The sequence below is a fragment of the Oryzias latipes genome, chromosome 14 (assembly GCF_053564925.1).
Source record: "Oryzias latipes strain Hd-rR chromosome 14, Olatipes_Hd-rR_3.1".
In the NCBI taxonomy this organism is placed as follows: Eukaryota; Metazoa; Chordata; class Actinopteri; order Beloniformes; family Adrianichthyidae; genus Oryzias; species Oryzias latipes.
In genome coordinates this window covers 17,354,776-17,373,217 of record NC_136250.1, presented here as the reverse complement: position 1 = coordinate 17,373,217, position 18,442 = coordinate 17,354,776, and the positions used below count along the sequence as shown (strand labels likewise).

At 41.9% G+C, this 18,442-nt stretch overlaps 1 protein-coding gene across 4 annotated transcripts in view; it reads left to right on the top strand.

Moving 5' to 3' along the window:
- The window catches only part of LOC101169724 (cell adhesion molecule DSCAML1), a 62,347-nt gene extending 45,929 nt beyond the window's left edge, over positions 1-16,418 (top strand). Inside the window, exons 12-33 of one of the 4 annotated variants that reach the window (XM_020708961.3) lie at positions 259-458; positions 740-836; positions 1,188-1,316; positions 1,411-1,578; positions 1,668-1,738; positions 2,370-2,610; positions 3,363-3,548; positions 3,945-4,100; positions 5,614-5,753; positions 7,541-7,694; positions 8,208-8,325; positions 8,763-8,926; positions 9,019-9,117; positions 9,341-9,529; positions 10,341-10,628; positions 10,732-10,887; positions 10,967-10,997; positions 11,075-11,193; positions 11,284-11,439; positions 12,433-12,633; positions 12,730-13,041; positions 13,150-16,418. In XM_020708961.3, the coding sequence (XP_020564620.1) occupies positions 259-458; positions 740-836; positions 1,188-1,316; positions 1,411-1,578; positions 1,668-1,738; positions 2,370-2,610; positions 3,363-3,548; positions 3,945-4,100; positions 5,614-5,753; positions 7,541-7,694; positions 8,208-8,325; positions 8,763-8,926; positions 9,019-9,117; positions 9,341-9,529; positions 10,341-10,628; positions 10,732-10,887; positions 10,967-10,997; positions 11,075-11,193; positions 11,284-11,439; positions 12,433-12,633; positions 12,730-13,041; positions 13,150-13,583 (3,809 nt within the window). In that variant the 3' untranslated portion in view covers positions 13,584-16,418. The remainder of the gene's footprint in view (positions 1-258; positions 459-739; positions 837-1,187; positions 1,317-1,410; positions 1,579-1,667; positions 1,739-2,369; positions 2,611-3,362; positions 3,549-3,944; positions 4,101-5,613; positions 5,754-7,540; positions 7,695-8,207; positions 8,326-8,762; positions 8,927-9,018; positions 9,118-9,340; positions 9,530-10,340; positions 10,629-10,731; positions 10,888-10,966; positions 10,998-11,074; positions 11,194-11,283; positions 11,440-12,432; positions 12,634-12,729; positions 13,042-13,149) is intronic. The other 3 variants (XM_011483622.4, XM_020708962.3, XM_020708963.3) reach the window with 3 other exon arrangements.
- Positions 16,419-18,442: the final 2,024 nt, after the last annotated feature.

The following is an 18,442-nucleotide window of genomic DNA, read 5'->3' as shown; positions in this document are numbered from 1 at the left end:
AAAGCACAGGATCTCCGCTCAATCAATCAAGTGTTGGAAGAAAAGAAGTACAAGGCAGATAGAGAAAGATGGGTGTAGTGTGAAAGGACCGGTGAAGCTTGAAGCGTGAAATGACTACAGAGAATGAAGGGTTGAAATTGTAATGTCTATACATCTGCTATGTATCCTCAGTTTCCAATTCCTGATCCCTATTCCCTCATCTCATTTCTCCATGCAAGATCGACCATTACTGTGACACTTGTCTGTGAATCTGCTTAGTTCCTGCCATGATCACCAGCCACCCCAACACCACCATGGCAAGAAAGGGCCAAACCAAGGAGCTGAACTGCACAGCACGAGGCGAGCAGCCTATTATTATCCGCTGGGAGAGAGGGGACACAGTCATTGATGCAGAGAGAAACCCCCGGTACTCCATCACCATTAACAAGAAGGGTGATGAAGTCATCTCCACCCTAAAGGTCAGAATCCCCATCAGAACCTGAACTGAGAACTGAAGCTGCTCAGAACTTCAGAGATATGCTTTTGCTTTAAGGCTTTTTTATTTTAAGTTTAAGCCATGTGTCCAGAAGCATGTGTGAAATCTTGGTCAGTTTTCATAATAAAGATAGCTTTTTAAAAAAGAAAATGTTCTTTATTATGAAGTCCAATCCTATATTTATATATATACATTGGTGTATGAAGTTTTACTGTGAGTTGGAGTCTCACTTTACAGTTTTCCTGCCTCTGCTTCGGTTGACAGTTGAATCCAGCCGAGCGAGGAGACTCTGTCTTCTTCTCCTGTCATGCCATAAACTCCTATGGAGAAGGTCGAGGGCTCATCCAGCTTACAGTGCAAGGTATTTTAAACTGAATGGAAAAAAGAAAAGTTCCTTTGTCCATTTGAATGTAACATCCGTTGGAATATAACAAACCTTTACCATTTTCGAAGGTGCCAAACAGGTTTGAAAACATGTCATAATTTTAGCTTTTGGGGTTTACTACAGTGCTTTAAATTGACGGTTATAAGAGCAGATAATGATGTTGTTGAAAATGATCTTTTCAAGCTAATTTTTTGTGGTACATCAGTCAAAATATCAGAAAACTGTTTGCTTTTGGAAAAAACTAAAAGCCTAGAAGTCAAAGTTCCTGTGTTTGTGTTAGTGCTGACTTATTGTTTTTTTTTTTTTTTTTGTTCCTCTGTACTACAGAACCACCAGATCCTCCTGAGCTGGAGGTCAGAGAGGTAAAGGACCGGAGCATGAACCTGCGCTGGATCCAAAGGTTTGATGGCAACAGCATCATTACCAGTTATGACATTGAGTACAAGAACAAATCAGGTGAGCATTGAGATGAACTTCAACTTGAGTTCCCAGAAAAGTTTCTTAATTTTACTTCAACCTGTGTAAAATAAAATAAAAATGTGTTTCACAGACTCCTGGGACCACATGTACACAACCAGGAACATTTCACCGACAAACAACCAAGCTAACATTGTGGAGTTGCACCCTGCCTGCGTCTACAGCATCCGCATGTATTCCTACAACAAGATTGGACGAAGCTCCCCTAGCAAGGAGCTCACCATCAGTACTGAGGAAGCACGTATGTCACCACCTTCTCTTCATCTCTGCCTTTTTTTTTTACATTAGAGACACACATGTTAACCACAAGACTTTGCCTGACAATTGCAGCTCCTGATGGGCCACCAATGGATGTCATCCTCCAACCAATGACATCTCAGAGCATCAGAGTTACATGGAGGGTAAATCAATTTAAGTTTGACTTTAATTTGGGAAACTTTAAAGGCTAATAGCTGATCTTTATGTGTGCTGACCTTTTTGTAGGCTTTGTGCTCATCAGTTGTCTTTTTTTTACCTGGTTAAAATCATAGTAGTAGGTTAAGGGGTTGTCATCTGGCCTTAGTTTTTAAAGTTGGAAGATGTTTCACCTCTTATCCAAAAGCCTTTTGGACTACTATGATGGAATTAACCTGGATGAACGAGAGATTTCATCGACACCTGGTTAAAATGTTATGATAGAAATGTGTCCTGAGTGTGAAGTCGGGATCTGTACTTGGGTTATTTTTAATTTGAATGATAAATGTAAATTATAAATGTTGTTTTTCTAATCAACCAGTCAAAACTTTTTTCACTGCAAGCCAAATTCACAGTAGTTTCTTACTGTGTTTCTTAATTTGAAAATTACAATTTCACTAATTTGTGTACTCGCTCTAATAACCCAATGACACTATCAAGACCACAAAACAAATCCCAACCTTTCCAGTTAGAAATTACTCTTTTACCTTCTGAGCTGAGGCAATCACATTCGTGCATCTGTGCATCTATTTTTGGACAATCATCCAAAATGTTTGCTTTATTTTCCAAATGTTTCAGGCTCCCAAGAAGGAGTTGCAGAATGGCGTGATCCGAGGTTATCAGATCGGATACAGAGAAAACGGCCCAGGTAGCAACGGCCAGTACAGCATAGTGGAGATGAAAGCTACAGGTGACAGTGAAGTGTACACGCTGGACAACCTTAAGAAGTTTGCTCAGTATGGCGTGGTGGTCCAGGCTTTCAACAGGGCTGGGACAGGCCCGTCCAGCACAGAGATCAATGCCACCACATTGGAAGATGGTAAGAAAGGCAGAAAATGACATGAAGAATCAATCGAATGATTGTATTTTGGCATCAAAGTGTTTGGAGATAATTTTTTGCGCATAAACTGCATGTCGGCATGTTAACATACAGACTCGAACAAAATGGCAGGATGGATTTGTTGCACAACCCCCATGGCTCTACTCTAATTAGCCCCCTCATTAGGCTGGCATTTAGAAAAGATGAATAAAGTACCCCATTACTTGTTATTTGTCCTCTTTTTTCATTCATCCTCTCATCAGTTTCTCTTTCATCTACCTCATGATTTGTCTGTTCATTCTGTATTGTTGTTTTCCATCCTTTTCCCTTAAACCGCTTTGCTCTGGACAAGTCGTCTTTTCAAATACCCTCAATGGCAGTTATCGATTGGTTTTGAGTCCTCTTTGACATAAATAATGTCACCAAATTTCTCTCACATTAATCTACACGTAAAACCTTTAGGTGTGTCTTTTTTGGTGTTCGCATGTTTCTTCTGTTGCTCTTCCCGTCCTCCATTAGACCCCCACCGTTCATGGCTTTCACTCTGAAAACCAGGAATGATCAAGGAGCAATTCAGGGCTAATTTTAGCTAATTTGACTGATTCATTTCAGCAGAGATTTCCTGTGGTTTGTGGCGTTGAGTTATTATTCATCAGGTCTTCCTAGCAACAAGTCTCCTTAGCGACAAAAATTCAAAACACTAAAACAGCCTGAATGCCTGACCATCCTGACTCTGACCCTGCTTTCTCCAGTTCCCAGCGAGCCCCCCCAGAACGTGAGAGCCATCTCAGTCACGTCGGATGAAGCGGTGATCACATGGTCTGAGCCACCACGGCTGACGCTCCACGGCGTCCTGAAGGGGTACCGGGTCGTGTTTTGGTCCCTCTTTCCTGACGGAGGTGGGTGCTGTGGGGGCCAGGCCCAGTGGCCAATGCAGAGTAATTATCACCTATTTCATTCTAAAATTCACCAACCCACACTCCTGTCTGTGTCAGGATCATGAGTTAGAGAGTGTTTCTCATGTCCATCCCTTTGAGCACTTCCTGTTCTTTTGTGATGTATGTTCAAATCTGTTCTTGTTGGTGTTCTTAGTTGGATTTTAGATTAAAAAAACGACCTTGTAGACGATTCTTTTGAGCATAATTTCCAAGTGCATTAATTTTGTATTTGTTTCCTCTACGTGTCCCAAACATAAACCATTTATTTTGTGAATATTTGAGATGCTGCCTTGTGGTCCATCTTGTGTCAGATTTCTGCTTTGACACCCCCCCCCCCCCCCCGGTGTATGTTTCAGTTGTTTGTGAGTGATAATGTTTTTCTTTTTCTCCCTTCAGAATGGGGAGAGATGCAGAACATCACCACCACACGTGAGCAGGTGGAGCTGCGAGGGCTTGAGAAGTTCACCAACTACAGCGTGCAGGTGCTGGCCTACACTCAGGCGGGGGATGGGGTCCGCAGCAACGTCCTGTACATCCAGACCCGCGAGGATCGTGAGTATTTCTGATTTAGATTTCAGATACTGTGAATGAGATGTGTGTCTAATGCATGACAAAAGCTCATTTGTGTAGGGAAGCTCCATTAGCTGTGTTAATGAGAATTAAGGGGCTTTGGGTCCATGGCTCAGGGGCTGAAGGAGGGCTGGCGGAGTCTCTGGATGGGACAGGGTGGGGTTGCTCTCTCAGAGCAAATATCATCCAGGAATCAGGCTGCCGGTGGTTTCTTCCCCCCAGCCTGTTCGCCATTGGTGGAGGGATTAACTCCTTGTGGATTAAGGAGAATTAATTTTGTGCTTACACCATTGGAGGCAGGATTACAGGCAGATCCATGTCTCTTTATAAGGGAGAAGGATAGACTTCAAGGTTTAAAGATAGAAACATAGAAGGGTGATAAGACAATCCAGACTTATCTAACAATTCCTGTAATTGGAGAGATTTTACACCTACTTTTTAAGGAGTTTCTCCTGATTTATCACAGATTTACAGGTCTATGTGTGTTAATGTTCCAAATTTGATCAATTTTTGGGATCATGTCCTCTTCTTAAGGCACAACAGAGCATCCCTCATCATATCTGTGCCTTTCCTCCTCTTCATCACTTGGCTGTGCCGCAGACTGTCTGTCTGGAGTCCAGGGCAGATTTTGGGCACCAGATGGAATCTATTCCCCTCCTCCCCTCTGTGCCACTCCTTCTTTGACATCAAGTTTTAATATCGACAACTGCCACGCCACTCCTGCCTCTACTTAGAGCTTCAACTGTTGCTGACATTCTCTCCATTCCTGTACTCATGCCTCTGTCACTTAAAACAGTCCTTGCTTCATCTGTCCTTTCAGAGTTAATGCTGTTTTCATGCTTCCCCATGGCATGTGTGGGGCGGGGGAGTCAAGGGGGTTCAATGACTGAATCGGGGGCCTCACAACGAATAAAAAGAAGAATTGGGGGATGGATTTACAGGTTTCCAATGTGTCACGCTCTTTCTGCTGACTCTAGTCGAGGTCACCTGTCAGGCACTGATAATATTTATGGTCAGGATTGAATAGGTTGTGCGGCTTGTGCCTTATACAGTATGATCAATGTGACTAAAGCTTTTTTGTTCCTTGTCCAGGAAATGCCGTACCCTGATGTGTTTTTGTAAAGGGTGAAACCTTCCTTAAACCCATCTTGAGCCATTATCCTGTAAACAACATTAAGAGGCAAACAGTGTTGAGCTGAAGTGGCCAGCAACGGATCAGACGTTACCGTCTAATCTGTTTGTGGGTATGAGAGTTAAGAGAATTCTGGGTGTTACGCTGTCAGACTTGCTGACCAATGTCTGACTGAACATATGTCACGCCTTCACCCAAAGGCAGTTCTTCCAAGTCCTTCCAGAGCAGCTTAGTGCGAGATAAGACTACCAATCTGCAAAACAAGCCTGCTTACTTTAACAGGGATCCAACACCCAGCGTGTGCGTGCACAAACACACACATGCAAATGCGCTCATGTGCTGATGTGGGTATGTTTTCTCCAGTTCCCGGTCCACCAGCTGGCATCAAGGCTGTTCCTTCGTCTCCAAACAGTGTGGTGGTATCCTGGTTACCTCCTCTTAAGCCTAATGGTGTCATCCGCAAGTACACAATCTACTGCTCCAGTCCAGGATCTGGACAGCCTGTAAGTACTTCCACTGTGGGTGTGACTCATAATGGGTGAGGGAAAAATGCTCCAGGTACTTGAGAAGCAGATGAAAATCTGCGGATGCAATTAATTCATCGGTAACCACTCTTGTTAATTGAGCCAGTGTGTGTTTGTGTGTGTACATCTCTTTGCGCACATCTCGTTTTCTCTCTGTTTGCACCATCGCTTTATTTCCTGACCTCCCAGATGAACAGATGAGGTTGTCTTGGCAACGTGATGGGACGTAGATATGCAAATGAGACAAAGAACAAGCTCACACATGCACTCTGCTGCATCAGAAAAAAATGCACACAGAGGCGCATCGCATTTCAAAAATGTCTATTTATACACGCTTGTGTCACGTTCCATAGTGGGTAGATTATTTGCACGCAAACACCAAGGATGCTGCAAAATCTGATATAAGGGAAGAATCTCACTTTCTTATTATTTGAAAATACTCCTCCCTTCCTGTGCATGAGTGCCATGTAAATGAGCACGGGCAGAGAAGGGAGGGAGGGAGCAGAGAAGGAAGGCAGAAAGAAGAAAAAAAGACACACCATTAGAGGTTGGGAGACACAGAAGGGGAATGATTGAAAAAAAGAGGGGATGAGGGAGTCAGAGAGGGTGGAAGGGAGGAGCAGAGGAGGGTGTCATTCACATCAGGATGGGAGTGCTTTTGTCCGTCTTTTCATTATCTCCCTGTATCGCTCCCTGGATCACCACAACACCACCGCGATGCTGGAGGAATGTTTGAACCCCCAACACACACACAAAGACACACACACCCCTCCTTTTTTGTCCCTCCATCCTCTTCACTAAGCGACACAGAGGGGAGAGAAAAAGCAAACGGTTAAAGAATTTCGGATGAACACAGATAAAAGCACGGCATCATCTTACCAAGCATCTGGGCTTGTATTTATTTATTGTTGTCTTTGAATTTAATTAATTGTAATCCATGGACAAGGACAGGCATACAATTGAATTTGTGTCCACAGAAACAGGAAAAGTATGCAAATTCAGACCACTAATTTAGTTTTCTATTACAATAAGCTAAATGAATAATTTTAGTTTTTTTTATTTTCTCACTAGAACTGTTACGTAGATCATCTTTTCTCCTTTTTGTTAGCTGCAAAGGTTTTTTTTTTTTTTTTTGCCTCTTTTGAATAGATATTTCAGTGAAATACATGACTGTGAATGAATCCATAATATTTTTCATGGAGGCAGTTTCTTAATTCCTTAATTCTGCTCTTAATTTTTAAGAAAAATTTATTGATTCAGCTGGAAGCTAAAAAGGTCAGCTGTAGCTTTTAGTAATACCTATTAAGATGAACAAACGCAACTAATTTTTTGGCTTTTGATGTTATGAATGCCTCTTTCTTTTATGGAGCACCTAACCTCCAGTGTGGATTTCAAGTTTGGAATTTTTACTAAACCTGTAGTTTTAAGCATTTGCTTCCTTTCATCTCCATCATTGTGGGCATTTAGGAATGCTGTCAAATTTCATAAAGTTACATAAAAACTTCACAAAGTAATGTAATGTGATTTTTTTTAGTCATTTTTGCATTTGTTCTTAGGGTTTCTTACTCTGTTTTTCTATTTTTTGTTACCCCTCAGATTCTGACGTGACTTAGAAATTTAAACATACAAAAAAAACAAAAAATAAAAACAGTGTGGCACAGTAAAAATATATAAATCTTTCATTTATCACACAATGCTGCCTAATTTCTGCTTATCACAGTTTTTGTGGAGCATCTTAACATAACATGGCGTGCTCTCTTTCCCAGGCGCCCAGTGAGTACGAGGCCAACCCGGAGATGCTGTTCTATCGCATCACGCACCTTAGCCGGGGTAAACAATACCACATCTGGGCGGCCGCCGTGACAACTGCTGGCCGAGGCAACATTAGCGCAAAGGTCACAGTGGAGCCTGCTGGGAAAGGTAGGTCCTTTAGGCCAGCCCAGAACACAGGAGAAGGGTAAAGAGATCTGTACAAAGGTTATGAGGAGACAGCTGGAAAGATGACCATGACCATGCTGCCGCCTCTCCTGTACTTTTATCGCTCCCTCTCCCTTCTTTTTCTCCTACTAGCTGAGCTCCCTGCTATTGATTGACAGCTGCAGTATTGATTAAGTCATGGATATGTTGGGAGAAACACTGTTGTTAATTATGTGGTGATGAACAGGGCCTATCTAGTAAAATGACCCCTAGGGAGAAAGGAAGCAGGCAAGAATCAATAGGGGGGAGGATCCATGGGCAAAAGATAGACTGAACCGGAGAGGTCTGAGGTTTTTCAGTCTCTCAGCAGTGAGTGACCCTTTCCCCTCAGGCGAACTCAGCCCCACTAAGACAACCCAAGGTGTAAAAGAGACACCTGGGTGTATTTACAGCCGTTTGAGTACAAGACTGTTTGTCAGAGATTTACGAATGTTCAATGTTTTGTTTTCTGTGCAGTTCCTGCCAAGATCCTGTCCTTTGGGGGCACAGTGACCACACCATGGATGAAGGAAGTGCGTCTGCCGTGCGCATCGGTCGGAGAGCCCGCCCCCACCATTAAATGGACCAAAGATAGGTCAGAGTGCATGACCTTGCTGTTTTACAGACTACTCACTAGAGATCTAATGTATTGATCTCTCAGAAAGTCACCGTTTTGTTTTTAAATTATATGTTGGCCTAATATGTTAATGGGTTCTATTTAAATCTTTTAATTTTCATATTTTTGAGCCGATTCTCAAGAAATTGCAACATTTTTTGTGTTGCTCCACACTTGTTTTGATAGCCAGAAAATTGTTCCTTGTCTGCATGTCACAGTTAAGACATGTCAAAGGTTTAACATGAAAGAAATGTTCACCTGCTTCATTGTCAGCAAGGCTCACAAAAAAACTGAGAAGATCATTTATTTTAGGGGGTGTTCAGAATCCGTCAGATTAATGAGGCTCTTTCTAAAGAAAGCAGAGGCTTGTCGTTGATTCAGGATGATAACGTCAACGCTTTTATTTTTGAAATCAGTGAGGACTCAGCCATCCCTGTGACAGCAGACAGCCAGAAACAGATCCTATCCAACGGCACACTGGTGCTGCGTTCAGTCAAAGCCGAGGATTCTGGGTATCACACCTGTACTGCCACTAACACCCTGGGCTTTGACACCATTATAGTGAATCTGGTGGTTCAAGGTAAGATGAAAGCGGTTGCTTTCTAAGACTAGAAGATTGATTTTAATTAACACTTGTGTTTTTGACAACTTCTGTCATTTTCTTGTCTCCAGTTCCTCCTGACCAGCCTCGACTGACTGTCTCCACCACTTCAACCTCCTCCATCACCTTGGCATGGATTCCTGGAGACAATGGAGGAAGCTCCATTAGAGGTATTCTCAAAGCCCCGCCCTCCTTGTATTGGCATCTTTTAAAAATTATTGCTCACTCTGAAGCAAATTTCTGACTAGTGTCTTAAAAAAAGTTTTTCTTTTAAATCAGTTCTCTGACTTTTTAAAATCATAGCTAACTGCTGCCCCCTGGTGTTCTTCAGATGTATGTTTCACCCAGAAACAGCTGTAGTGTGAGTTTATCAAAAGCCGTCTGTTTCTGCAGGGTTTGTGCTGCAGTATTCTGTGGACAACACAGAGGAATGGAGGGATGTGTTCATCAGCTCTACGGAGCGCTCCTTCAGGCTGGACAATCTCCGCTGTGGAACGTGGTACAAAGTCAAGCTGGCTGCCAAGAACAGCGTGGGCTCCGGACGCATCAGTGAGATCATTGAGGCCAAGACGCACGGGAGAGGTGAGCTGGTTGAAGCGGCATCTTCTTTCAGGTCACCAAGAAATCTAATTTCTGAAGCCACACAAACTGTTAAAATGTTGCTGTTCCTTTCTAAGTCTGCTTTGATGATTCAGGGGGGAAAAAATAAAATACAATAAAATTGACACAATTTTAGTTGATCTCAAGTATTAGCAGTGATTTATTTTATTCATTTAAACTTTAGCCTACTTATTTTTTAATCTAGTTGTTGAAAACTATTGTTTACCTGTTTGAGTTTTTGATGAAGGCTGCTGCAGTTGTTCCTTAACGTTCTCTTTTAAACTTTGACCAGTAGAAGATTCTTTGTTAGGAACTTAGGAAAATTAGGTCACTCTTTTTTCTTTCACCTCTTTTGGTTCTGCTCATATTTCCAGTACGGAAAGGAAAATCAAATAAAACTTTTCAAATAATGAATAAAATTCTGAGTATTATGCTTCAAATGATCAAATGATCTATTATAAGAATGTTTTTATGAATCTTTTGTAAAGGATGTGTCAACATTTTTGCCTTTGTGCGTAGACATACTTTTGTTTTCAAAGATATAGATTGGTAGTCATGTGATCTCTGATGAAACACATGTATTTATAGGTAACTGGCATTAACAACTTGCTGAGATGGCAGTTGTACCTCTATAAAAATGTTAACTATGACGGATTCATTTTTAAACACAGGGAAAAGATGTTGCACTTGAACTAAATTATACATAATAAATCATTTTTAGTCAAGAAAATAGTGTAAATTTTGGTTGATTATTCTTCTAACTTTTTTCATTATTGTTTTGATCTGTTCCCAGAACCGGTGTTTAACAAGGACCAGCCCCTCCTCACTCACATTAACTCCACCCATGCAGGACTAAATCTGCAGGGTTGGACCAGCGGCGGCTGTCCCATCACAGATCTGATGCTTGACTTTCGGCCCAAAGGCACGTGGGCGTGGCAGAGCCTCAAAGCCAATTCCACCTCTCAGCTGTTCCTCAGTGAGCTTCGTGAGGCTACGTGGTACGAGCTGAAGATGAAGGCCTGCAACAGCGCGGGCTGCGGCAACCAGACCTCCCAGTTTGCCACAACAGACTATGACGGCAGTGAGTAAAACTCACTGTTTTCTTTTGAGTCCTTGTCTACTTTTGTCCTTTTTTTTTTTTAAGTGATGATGCCTCTCTTTTTCTGCTGTTCATCAACCCTAAGGTACCATCCCTCCTATTAAATCTGCCCGTGGAGAGGGCGACGACGTGAAGAAGCTGTTCTCCATCGGCTCTCCTGTCATTCTAGTTACCATAGGCGTCGCTCTGCTTTTTATTATCCGCAAGAAACGTAAGGAGAAGAGGCTGAAACGGCTCCGAGGTGAGGAACAGAAAATTGGCCTCTAGTCATGAGGACATTTTTTTTGTTAAAGTCTGACAGAGATGTCGTCTTCCTGTAGATGCCAAGAGCCTGGCTGAAATGCTGATCAGGTAAGGGATAGCCAACTTTTTAATGCTTTTAAAGTAAATCACCTGATTTATAAATAAATAAATCTCTGTGTTTGCAGCAAAAACAACCGCAGCATTGACACGCCTGTGAAGGGCCCCCCCCAGGGCCCGAGGCTCCATATAGACATCCCACGAGTTCAGCTGCTCATTGAAGACAAGGAGGGCATCAAGCAGATAGGCATGTTCAAAAACACCAACCACTCTTGTTGGTGTCAGTTACCTGATATAGCACACGTCTGAACTGGGTTTTCTGCATGTGTGCCTTCAGCAGGAGAGGACAAGGCTGCAGTGCCGGTGACGGACACGGAGTTTAGCCAATCGGTGAATCCACAGAACTTCTGCACAGGCGTCTCTCTGCACCATCAAGCCCTCATCCAGAACTCGGGGCCTCTTATTGACATGTCAGACATCCGTCCTGGAACGAGTATGTTTGTCTTTACTTCTCAAGTAAAGCACTTGTACTCTGAATATCACAGTTATTTAAAATGGCTGATGGATGCAAAGGAAATGGCTTCATTTGAGGCTAATGCAGTTTGAAAATATTGATGTTTTTCTATAGAGAGTTTAAACTGTTAAATTAATGTATTTAGATGTACAGTTTCTAACAGTAACTTTGAAACATGGTGAGTGTCGCTTCTTCAACTCAGCAACGTATGCAGACAGTAGCTTTAGATTAAAACTTTGCATTATGTTGCATTTTGCAGCAAAATGTTTCGAAGATCTGACACTTTAAAAGCTAAAACACCTCTGAATGTCGCATTTGTTGTTTCCAAGCCTAAAACTTTTAAAACGTCAACAAATGTTGAAATAAGAAGCTCTCAGTTTTGGCTTTTTTTTCAAAGAAATAATCAAAGAAGTGTGACTCTCAAGCTGCGTTCACGCTGCCCTCTGCAACGTGCGGCCTCTTCCAATGAAAAGTCGATGCAAATGCTTGTTTTGAACTTCTGGGTTGCCACAACCATTTTCGGACTCTTTGTTCAAAATTGCGGCCTTTGAACGCTCATTGAAAGCCAGGTCAAGTTTAACCAATCAAGGACTCTGATTTGGTAGTGATGTATGGATGCAACTCTTTTTATTCATGGAGGAATCAACCTTTTAAAAATTGATGATGGAAGAGAAAATAATAGTTGCGGTTTGTGCCCGGCTGGAATTCTATGACACCAGAATAGAGCTGTGAAAAAAAAGCCTGGAGGAAGATTCACTAGATTTGCACCGCTTTCACATTTCACCCCAATCCTCTTCCAGACATGCGCTAGTAAAAGCCCCTCCCTGCTCATCCATTGTGCACACTATGAGCTAAATGCGCGTACAAGAACATGTACTCAGTATGAATGCAGCTTTATACATTTATCATGCAGCTCAGTGCAAACATTAGCACATAGATGTCTCTGAAACAATGATGCTGTTTCTTTCTCAGACCCCGTGTCCAGGAAAAGCATAAAGTCAGCTCACAGCTCCAGGAACAGATATTCCAGCCAGTGGACCCTGAGCCGACCGACTCAGAGCCATTCCACGGCCTCGGCACGAACTCTGACCTCAGACTGGCGAACGATGGGCTCCCATGGAATTACAGCCACAGAGAGCGACAGCTACAGCGCCAGTCTTTCCCAAGACACAGGTGTGTTGATGCCAAACCTTAAAATACCTCAATTTACAGGTCATTTTTTTCTCAGAAATTATTTTTTAAAAGTGCTTTTGGAATCTTTCTTTCCAGATAAAGGGCGGAACAGTATGGTGTCCACAGAGAGCGCCTCGTCCACCTATGAGGAGCTGGCGAGAGCCTACGAACACGCCAAGCTAGAGGAGCACCTGCAGCACGCCAAATTTACCATCACGGAATGTTTCATCTCTGACAGCTCGTCCGACCAAATGACCACAGGTACCAACGACCCGGCAGACAGCATGACCTCCCTCAGCACGCCGTCTGAACCAGGCATCTGCCGCTTTACTGCCTCGCCGCCCAAACCGCAGGACTACGACCGTGGTAAAAACGTGGCTGTGCCCATCCCCCACCGCGCCAACAAAAGTAAGTTTGACATGAGGGACAGGAGAGGAGGCTTCGAGAACTTGTCTTTTCTTGGACTTTGACTCACAGAGGGAAAATGTGATTTTTCTGCTCTGTTCCCCTCCACAGGTGAATTCTGTAATTTACCCCTCTACATGAAGACAGACCCGTTTTTCCGAAAGCAAGGGGAGCTCCATGACCCTTGCCCTGCAGTACCTCCACGGGAAGCCTCGATCCGCAGCCTGGCGCAGCGGGCGTATCACACCCAGGGCCGCCACAAGACTCTAGACCCTTCCAAGCAGCAGACCCTGACACTGGGCCATTCTGGGCTGGGCAGTTTGGGTGCAAGCTCGGGCACTGCCACCTTGCCCCAGAGGACTCTCACCATGCCCAGCTCCAACAATGCAGCGACAGCTTCCACCTCCAGCACGGGCAGCAACCCCTCCAACAGTAACAAGGTGGGGGGCTCCAGAGACTCGCTGCTGGAAAGTAGCTCCTCTGCACTGGGGAGACTGCAAAAACAGAGTGTGGGGGCTTACTCCAAGTCATACACACTTGTGTAGCCCACCTTCCGGCACAGACTGCTGCTTCAGCCGGCTCGTCTGATGAGTCTGGGCCAGAATGGGCACAGAGCCTTCTTTCTTGAAACCAAACTGATGGTGACCTGCCCCGAGCTTTCCTTGGGAGAGGCACTCCCACCACAAAGACCCAGCTAACCCTTCTTTTCATACTCACGTGGGACTCTTTCTAAGAACTACTAACTCCTACTAACAGTTCCAGCAGGCTGGTGCTCAGCTCCACTCACTTCTTGCAGGAGAGGCCCGGCAAACTAAAGCAGGAAGGGATTTCTGCTTTCATTTGGGGGAAAAAAACAAATGATATTTGAGGACCTCTGTGTTCATAATGAAGACTACAATAGCCAGTATGAAGCTGTGCGGCCATTATGTTTCTCATAAACACACACATGCTGTCCTCCATGCTTCATTATTATCAATTTGCAAGACTTCAAGTTTAGTTCTCTATTCTCGCTGTATGTCGACTCCTTTGTGTCTCTTTATGTCCAAAACTATTGCTCTCTTTTCACAAGACTCCAAAAGTTGTCAATATTCTCCACAAACCACAGAGCAGCAGAACGGTGTCTTGACCGAAGCCATCCCAACCCCACCGAACCAGCTGTAATTTCTCATACGACAAACAGAGAATATTTGGTATTATAAAGATATATATTTCTATGTAGGTATATTATTGACTTGTACGTGACATGATGAGGAAAATTATAAATTTTATGTACTACAATAGTGTGGTAGCATATGCAGCAATTTACTCTTAATGTTCAAATTTTACGAAGCAGACAATCGCTCAATGATTAAGATTTAAAAAAGAAAAATTTTTAAAAATATAAATACAGGATAATCTGTTGTATGTTGAGAGAAGAGCAGAACAGCGCGTCCCTGGGTTGGACGGTTGTATGAGTTGTGAGTGTTTGCTTGTTCTGACTCAAGGTCAGCCATGTCTGTTAGGCCATGCACAGACCTGCAAGGGAGAGTGTGGCCTCTTCAGTGTTTCACTTTTAAAGTTTTAGCTCAGATGAAAGCCGATTCTCAGAGGATCCCCTGCTGCAGTGGTTGCTTAAGGCTATGTCACACAGCTAGTACATAACTTTTTTTTTTTGCATTGTTCAGGTATAAAATTTCAGTTTTTTATGATACTTGCATAATATTCATAATTCTTTAGTGTTTCTTGCGTTCGTCATTCGTCGATGTGCACAGATGTCCGTCGAGGGTTTCAGCCGGCAGGTTTTTACGGGAATTCGGTTTTGAGCTTTCAAAATTTTTGGTCGGTTGAAAAATTATGCAGTTTTAGCATACGCAATTACTACATGAATCTTACGCAATTGTGCGAGATTTTTGCAATATGCAAATTTGTGGCTTTTCCTGACCGTTCCACGTATGACTAGCAGAATTTTTACACATGTACCACCAATGTACAACTTATATCGCGTATGTGGCACAAATATCACATTTAAATGATATAATGGACACACGATTTACTAACGAATTGCATATAAACAGCGCAACAATCACACAAAACGTGTTTTTTTGCGTAGTTTATTCGTACTTCTTCCGTGGTTTTAACGTGGTTCATTTGTGATACATCTAAGAAAATTTCACGTGAAGACTACAACGTGTCAAGCTTTTTCCACGTATGATCAATTTCCATCTGTGCAATATAAGCAAAATGTACGTAATGGCTGTGTGACACGGCCTTCTCGGTGGTTAGTATTAGTGAACTGTGCCACAAGCCAACCTTTGGGACAAAGAGTTAACCAGCTGAAGGAATGCCAATCATGATGTGAATGAAGGTCAAATAATTTAACATGGAGAGTATTATATGTCAGGGAGTTCACTTAAAAAAATGCTATAACGTTCACTGAATTGATATCTTTATCATCGTCCTGTCTGAAGTACTGTAAATGTCCTGACTCTCTAACTTCATAGCCCTTTGAGCTGTTGTACACTGACACAAAAACCTATTGGAATGGCTGCTTTTAGAGCATCCCATAATAGTGTTTTGTGATCTGCATTTCTTTATCCATTTGATTGTTTCTTTTTGGGGGGAGAGGGGAATCTGCTAGTTTCTTAAATTATAACAATTTGTTCAGGGAGGTGTCCCACTCATTTTCAAACAGCTCTGTGGCCTGTATCGTTCCACTGAGTAAAATCAAGGACCCGTAGCTCTCTGGGCCATCAAACCTCTTACTGTATATATACTGGAATGGAACCTGAAGAATTTTGGCTCCTATCATTGTCCCACATTCAGCCAAATTGAAATAAAAATTCACACACGTCCCTAACCACACCAGACCCACCATCTGTACCTACATCAGTGTTTGTAGATTAAGCTTTGTACATAAAACACAGTTTTGTATGAAGAGCTATTTTCGTCAGAATAACCCGGGGGGCGAGTCAGGGTCAAACGTGTCCCACTGTCAAATTTCTAACCGGCATCAAGATTTAAATATTAAAATATTAACACTTTTCTTTCCCCTCATGTTTTGATACGAATTTGTTGAATTTTTATTCTGTTTTTTTTAAGTCGTTTGATGTTGTCGTTTGTCCTGTTTACTTTTTTATTATAATTCTTTTGTATTTTACTCATCCTCAGTCATTGCATGCCTGCTAAAAGGGAAATTTTGATGGAAAAAGATGTCTGAAAATCAAAAATAACAAAAAAACAAAAACAAAAAAACAACAATGTTGAGGGTAACCCAAACACTTCTTTGAGTTGCTTTTTACAGCAATTGCTTGTGTTCAAAGGTACATTTTCTATGAAAAAAAGAAAGCAAAGACTAAAAAGTTCATTCTAACACCTTGTGCAATAAAGCTATCTTTCATAAATGGGGACTTCTCTGATTTTTCTCTCATTAAAAAGAGTTTCTTAGTGTTCTTTTGAAAGTAATTCATTTATTTTGGGAAGTAACCTAACAAGGATAAAAATAAGGATATTATGTCTGTTGTCTTAACCCTTGTGCTATCTTATGGGGTCCAGATGACCCGATCCTTACATTGACGTGTTCTCCCTACCATGACAAAGGTGGATAAAGGTGGAAAGATTTCATGTTATCCATGGACACCAGTGAAGATCACAAATCATTGAAGAAAAAAGGTTCAGCGCACTGTCTAGTGGGTCTAGATGACCCAACTCCAAATGTTAAAGTGCCTAGGATAGCACAAGGGTTACAAAGGGATATTTTTTGAGGAAAAATAATCTGAATGTATTTAAATGTATCTACTCTGAAGATATAAAACTTGTTTTAGCAATACAAACTTATTTTAGAATATTACATTTCTAATTTTCAAACAAAATACGTAAATATGAGTGTTTATAGTTATTTCAAAATTACAAGACAAATTTCCCTAGTTCCATTGGCAGAGTTGTTCATTTACTACAACGGAAGACATCTTGTAGTCCAGATTTTTCAACTTGTTTTGATAAGGACATTTTTTCCAGTGTAATTCATAAAATGAAAACATGTGCAATACATAATTGTATCAATCAAATCTAATATGGGAAACAATTGCAAAAAAAGAACAAATGCTGAAGAAAACCTTGCTGCATTATAAAAACAGTCTGAGACATCATTTACAATGGAAAAAAAAACAAGTAAGCAAAATATAGATGCGTTCTCCCTGTCTTTCTCTGCAATTGTCATTCTATTGACCTGCACTATGCAATTATTAAAAGATTCCTGCCTCTATGAAGGCTGATTAGCATCTTTTTTCCACAAGAAGCTGCAATGAGTTAGCAAAACTCCATGGCGATGTGGAGCTGCTGAGTTCCTTACAATAACGAACTAATGTGCCAAAGATCTGAGGTCTCTGCAAACCCACTTTTAACCCTTGTGCTATCCTAGGCACTTTAACATCGGGAGTTGGGTCATCTAGACCCACTAGATAGTGCTCTGAACCTTTTTTCTTCACTAATTTGTGATCTTCACTGGTGTCCATGGATTACAAGAAATCCTTTTCACCTTTATCCACCTTTGTCATGGTAGGGAGAACACGTCAATGCAAGGGTGGGGTCAACTAAGATAGCACAAGGGTTAAGGACAGAAACTGTGTGACATGATGAGAAACTGTTACAGAGCAACTGGAATCACAACTAAGAATGAAAGCTGAGCTATAAGGGAACTAAAGCACAGAAAAATAAATATGAAGTGTGCATTGCGTTTTTCCCCATATATTTTACCATGATACTACTTCCTTTTTGCCATTTTAGTTTGATCATAGAATAACTCGAAAAATTCAAACATCATTTACTATTACTTGGCTTGTTGTAATTTTAAAGAATAAGTTCTTTATACTTATGCGTAATGTTATTGAATATTTTTTTCCAGAGTTTTAAATGTAAGAAATGTCTCTTTAAAACTGAAGGTCTGTGTGAATTTAGCAGTGCGTATGTTCCGCCACAAGAGGGCGTAACAAGTCAATGACGCGTGAATCCTCCAGCTCTCACGGGAGCGCAGTCACTCATGACGGATATGCAGTGAATAATGTATGCCTGTCAGAGTCACAGAAGCCCTGCATCAAAACTGCAGCTCCTTCAGTTAAAAGGGGTCAAGTTGTAGTTTTAACCGAGCAGACGGTTCAGAGCTTTCAGTGGAGAAAGTGCAGCAGAGTTTAATAAACACCAGCAGTTCTGGAAGCCAGGCTGATGCTCAAGAGAGCTTCCACATCCACAGAGACGTGCATGTTTGAAGCTTTCCTTTGATCATGAAAAAATATGTGGCTTCGTTTCAGAAGCGTCACGTTGTTGGACATCACCAGATTACAAAACAAAATGAAGACAACTACTTACAGAAGGCTTCTTAGAAACTCAAAGTATAAAATCTAATCATCAGTTTGTCTGCTTATTCCTGTAC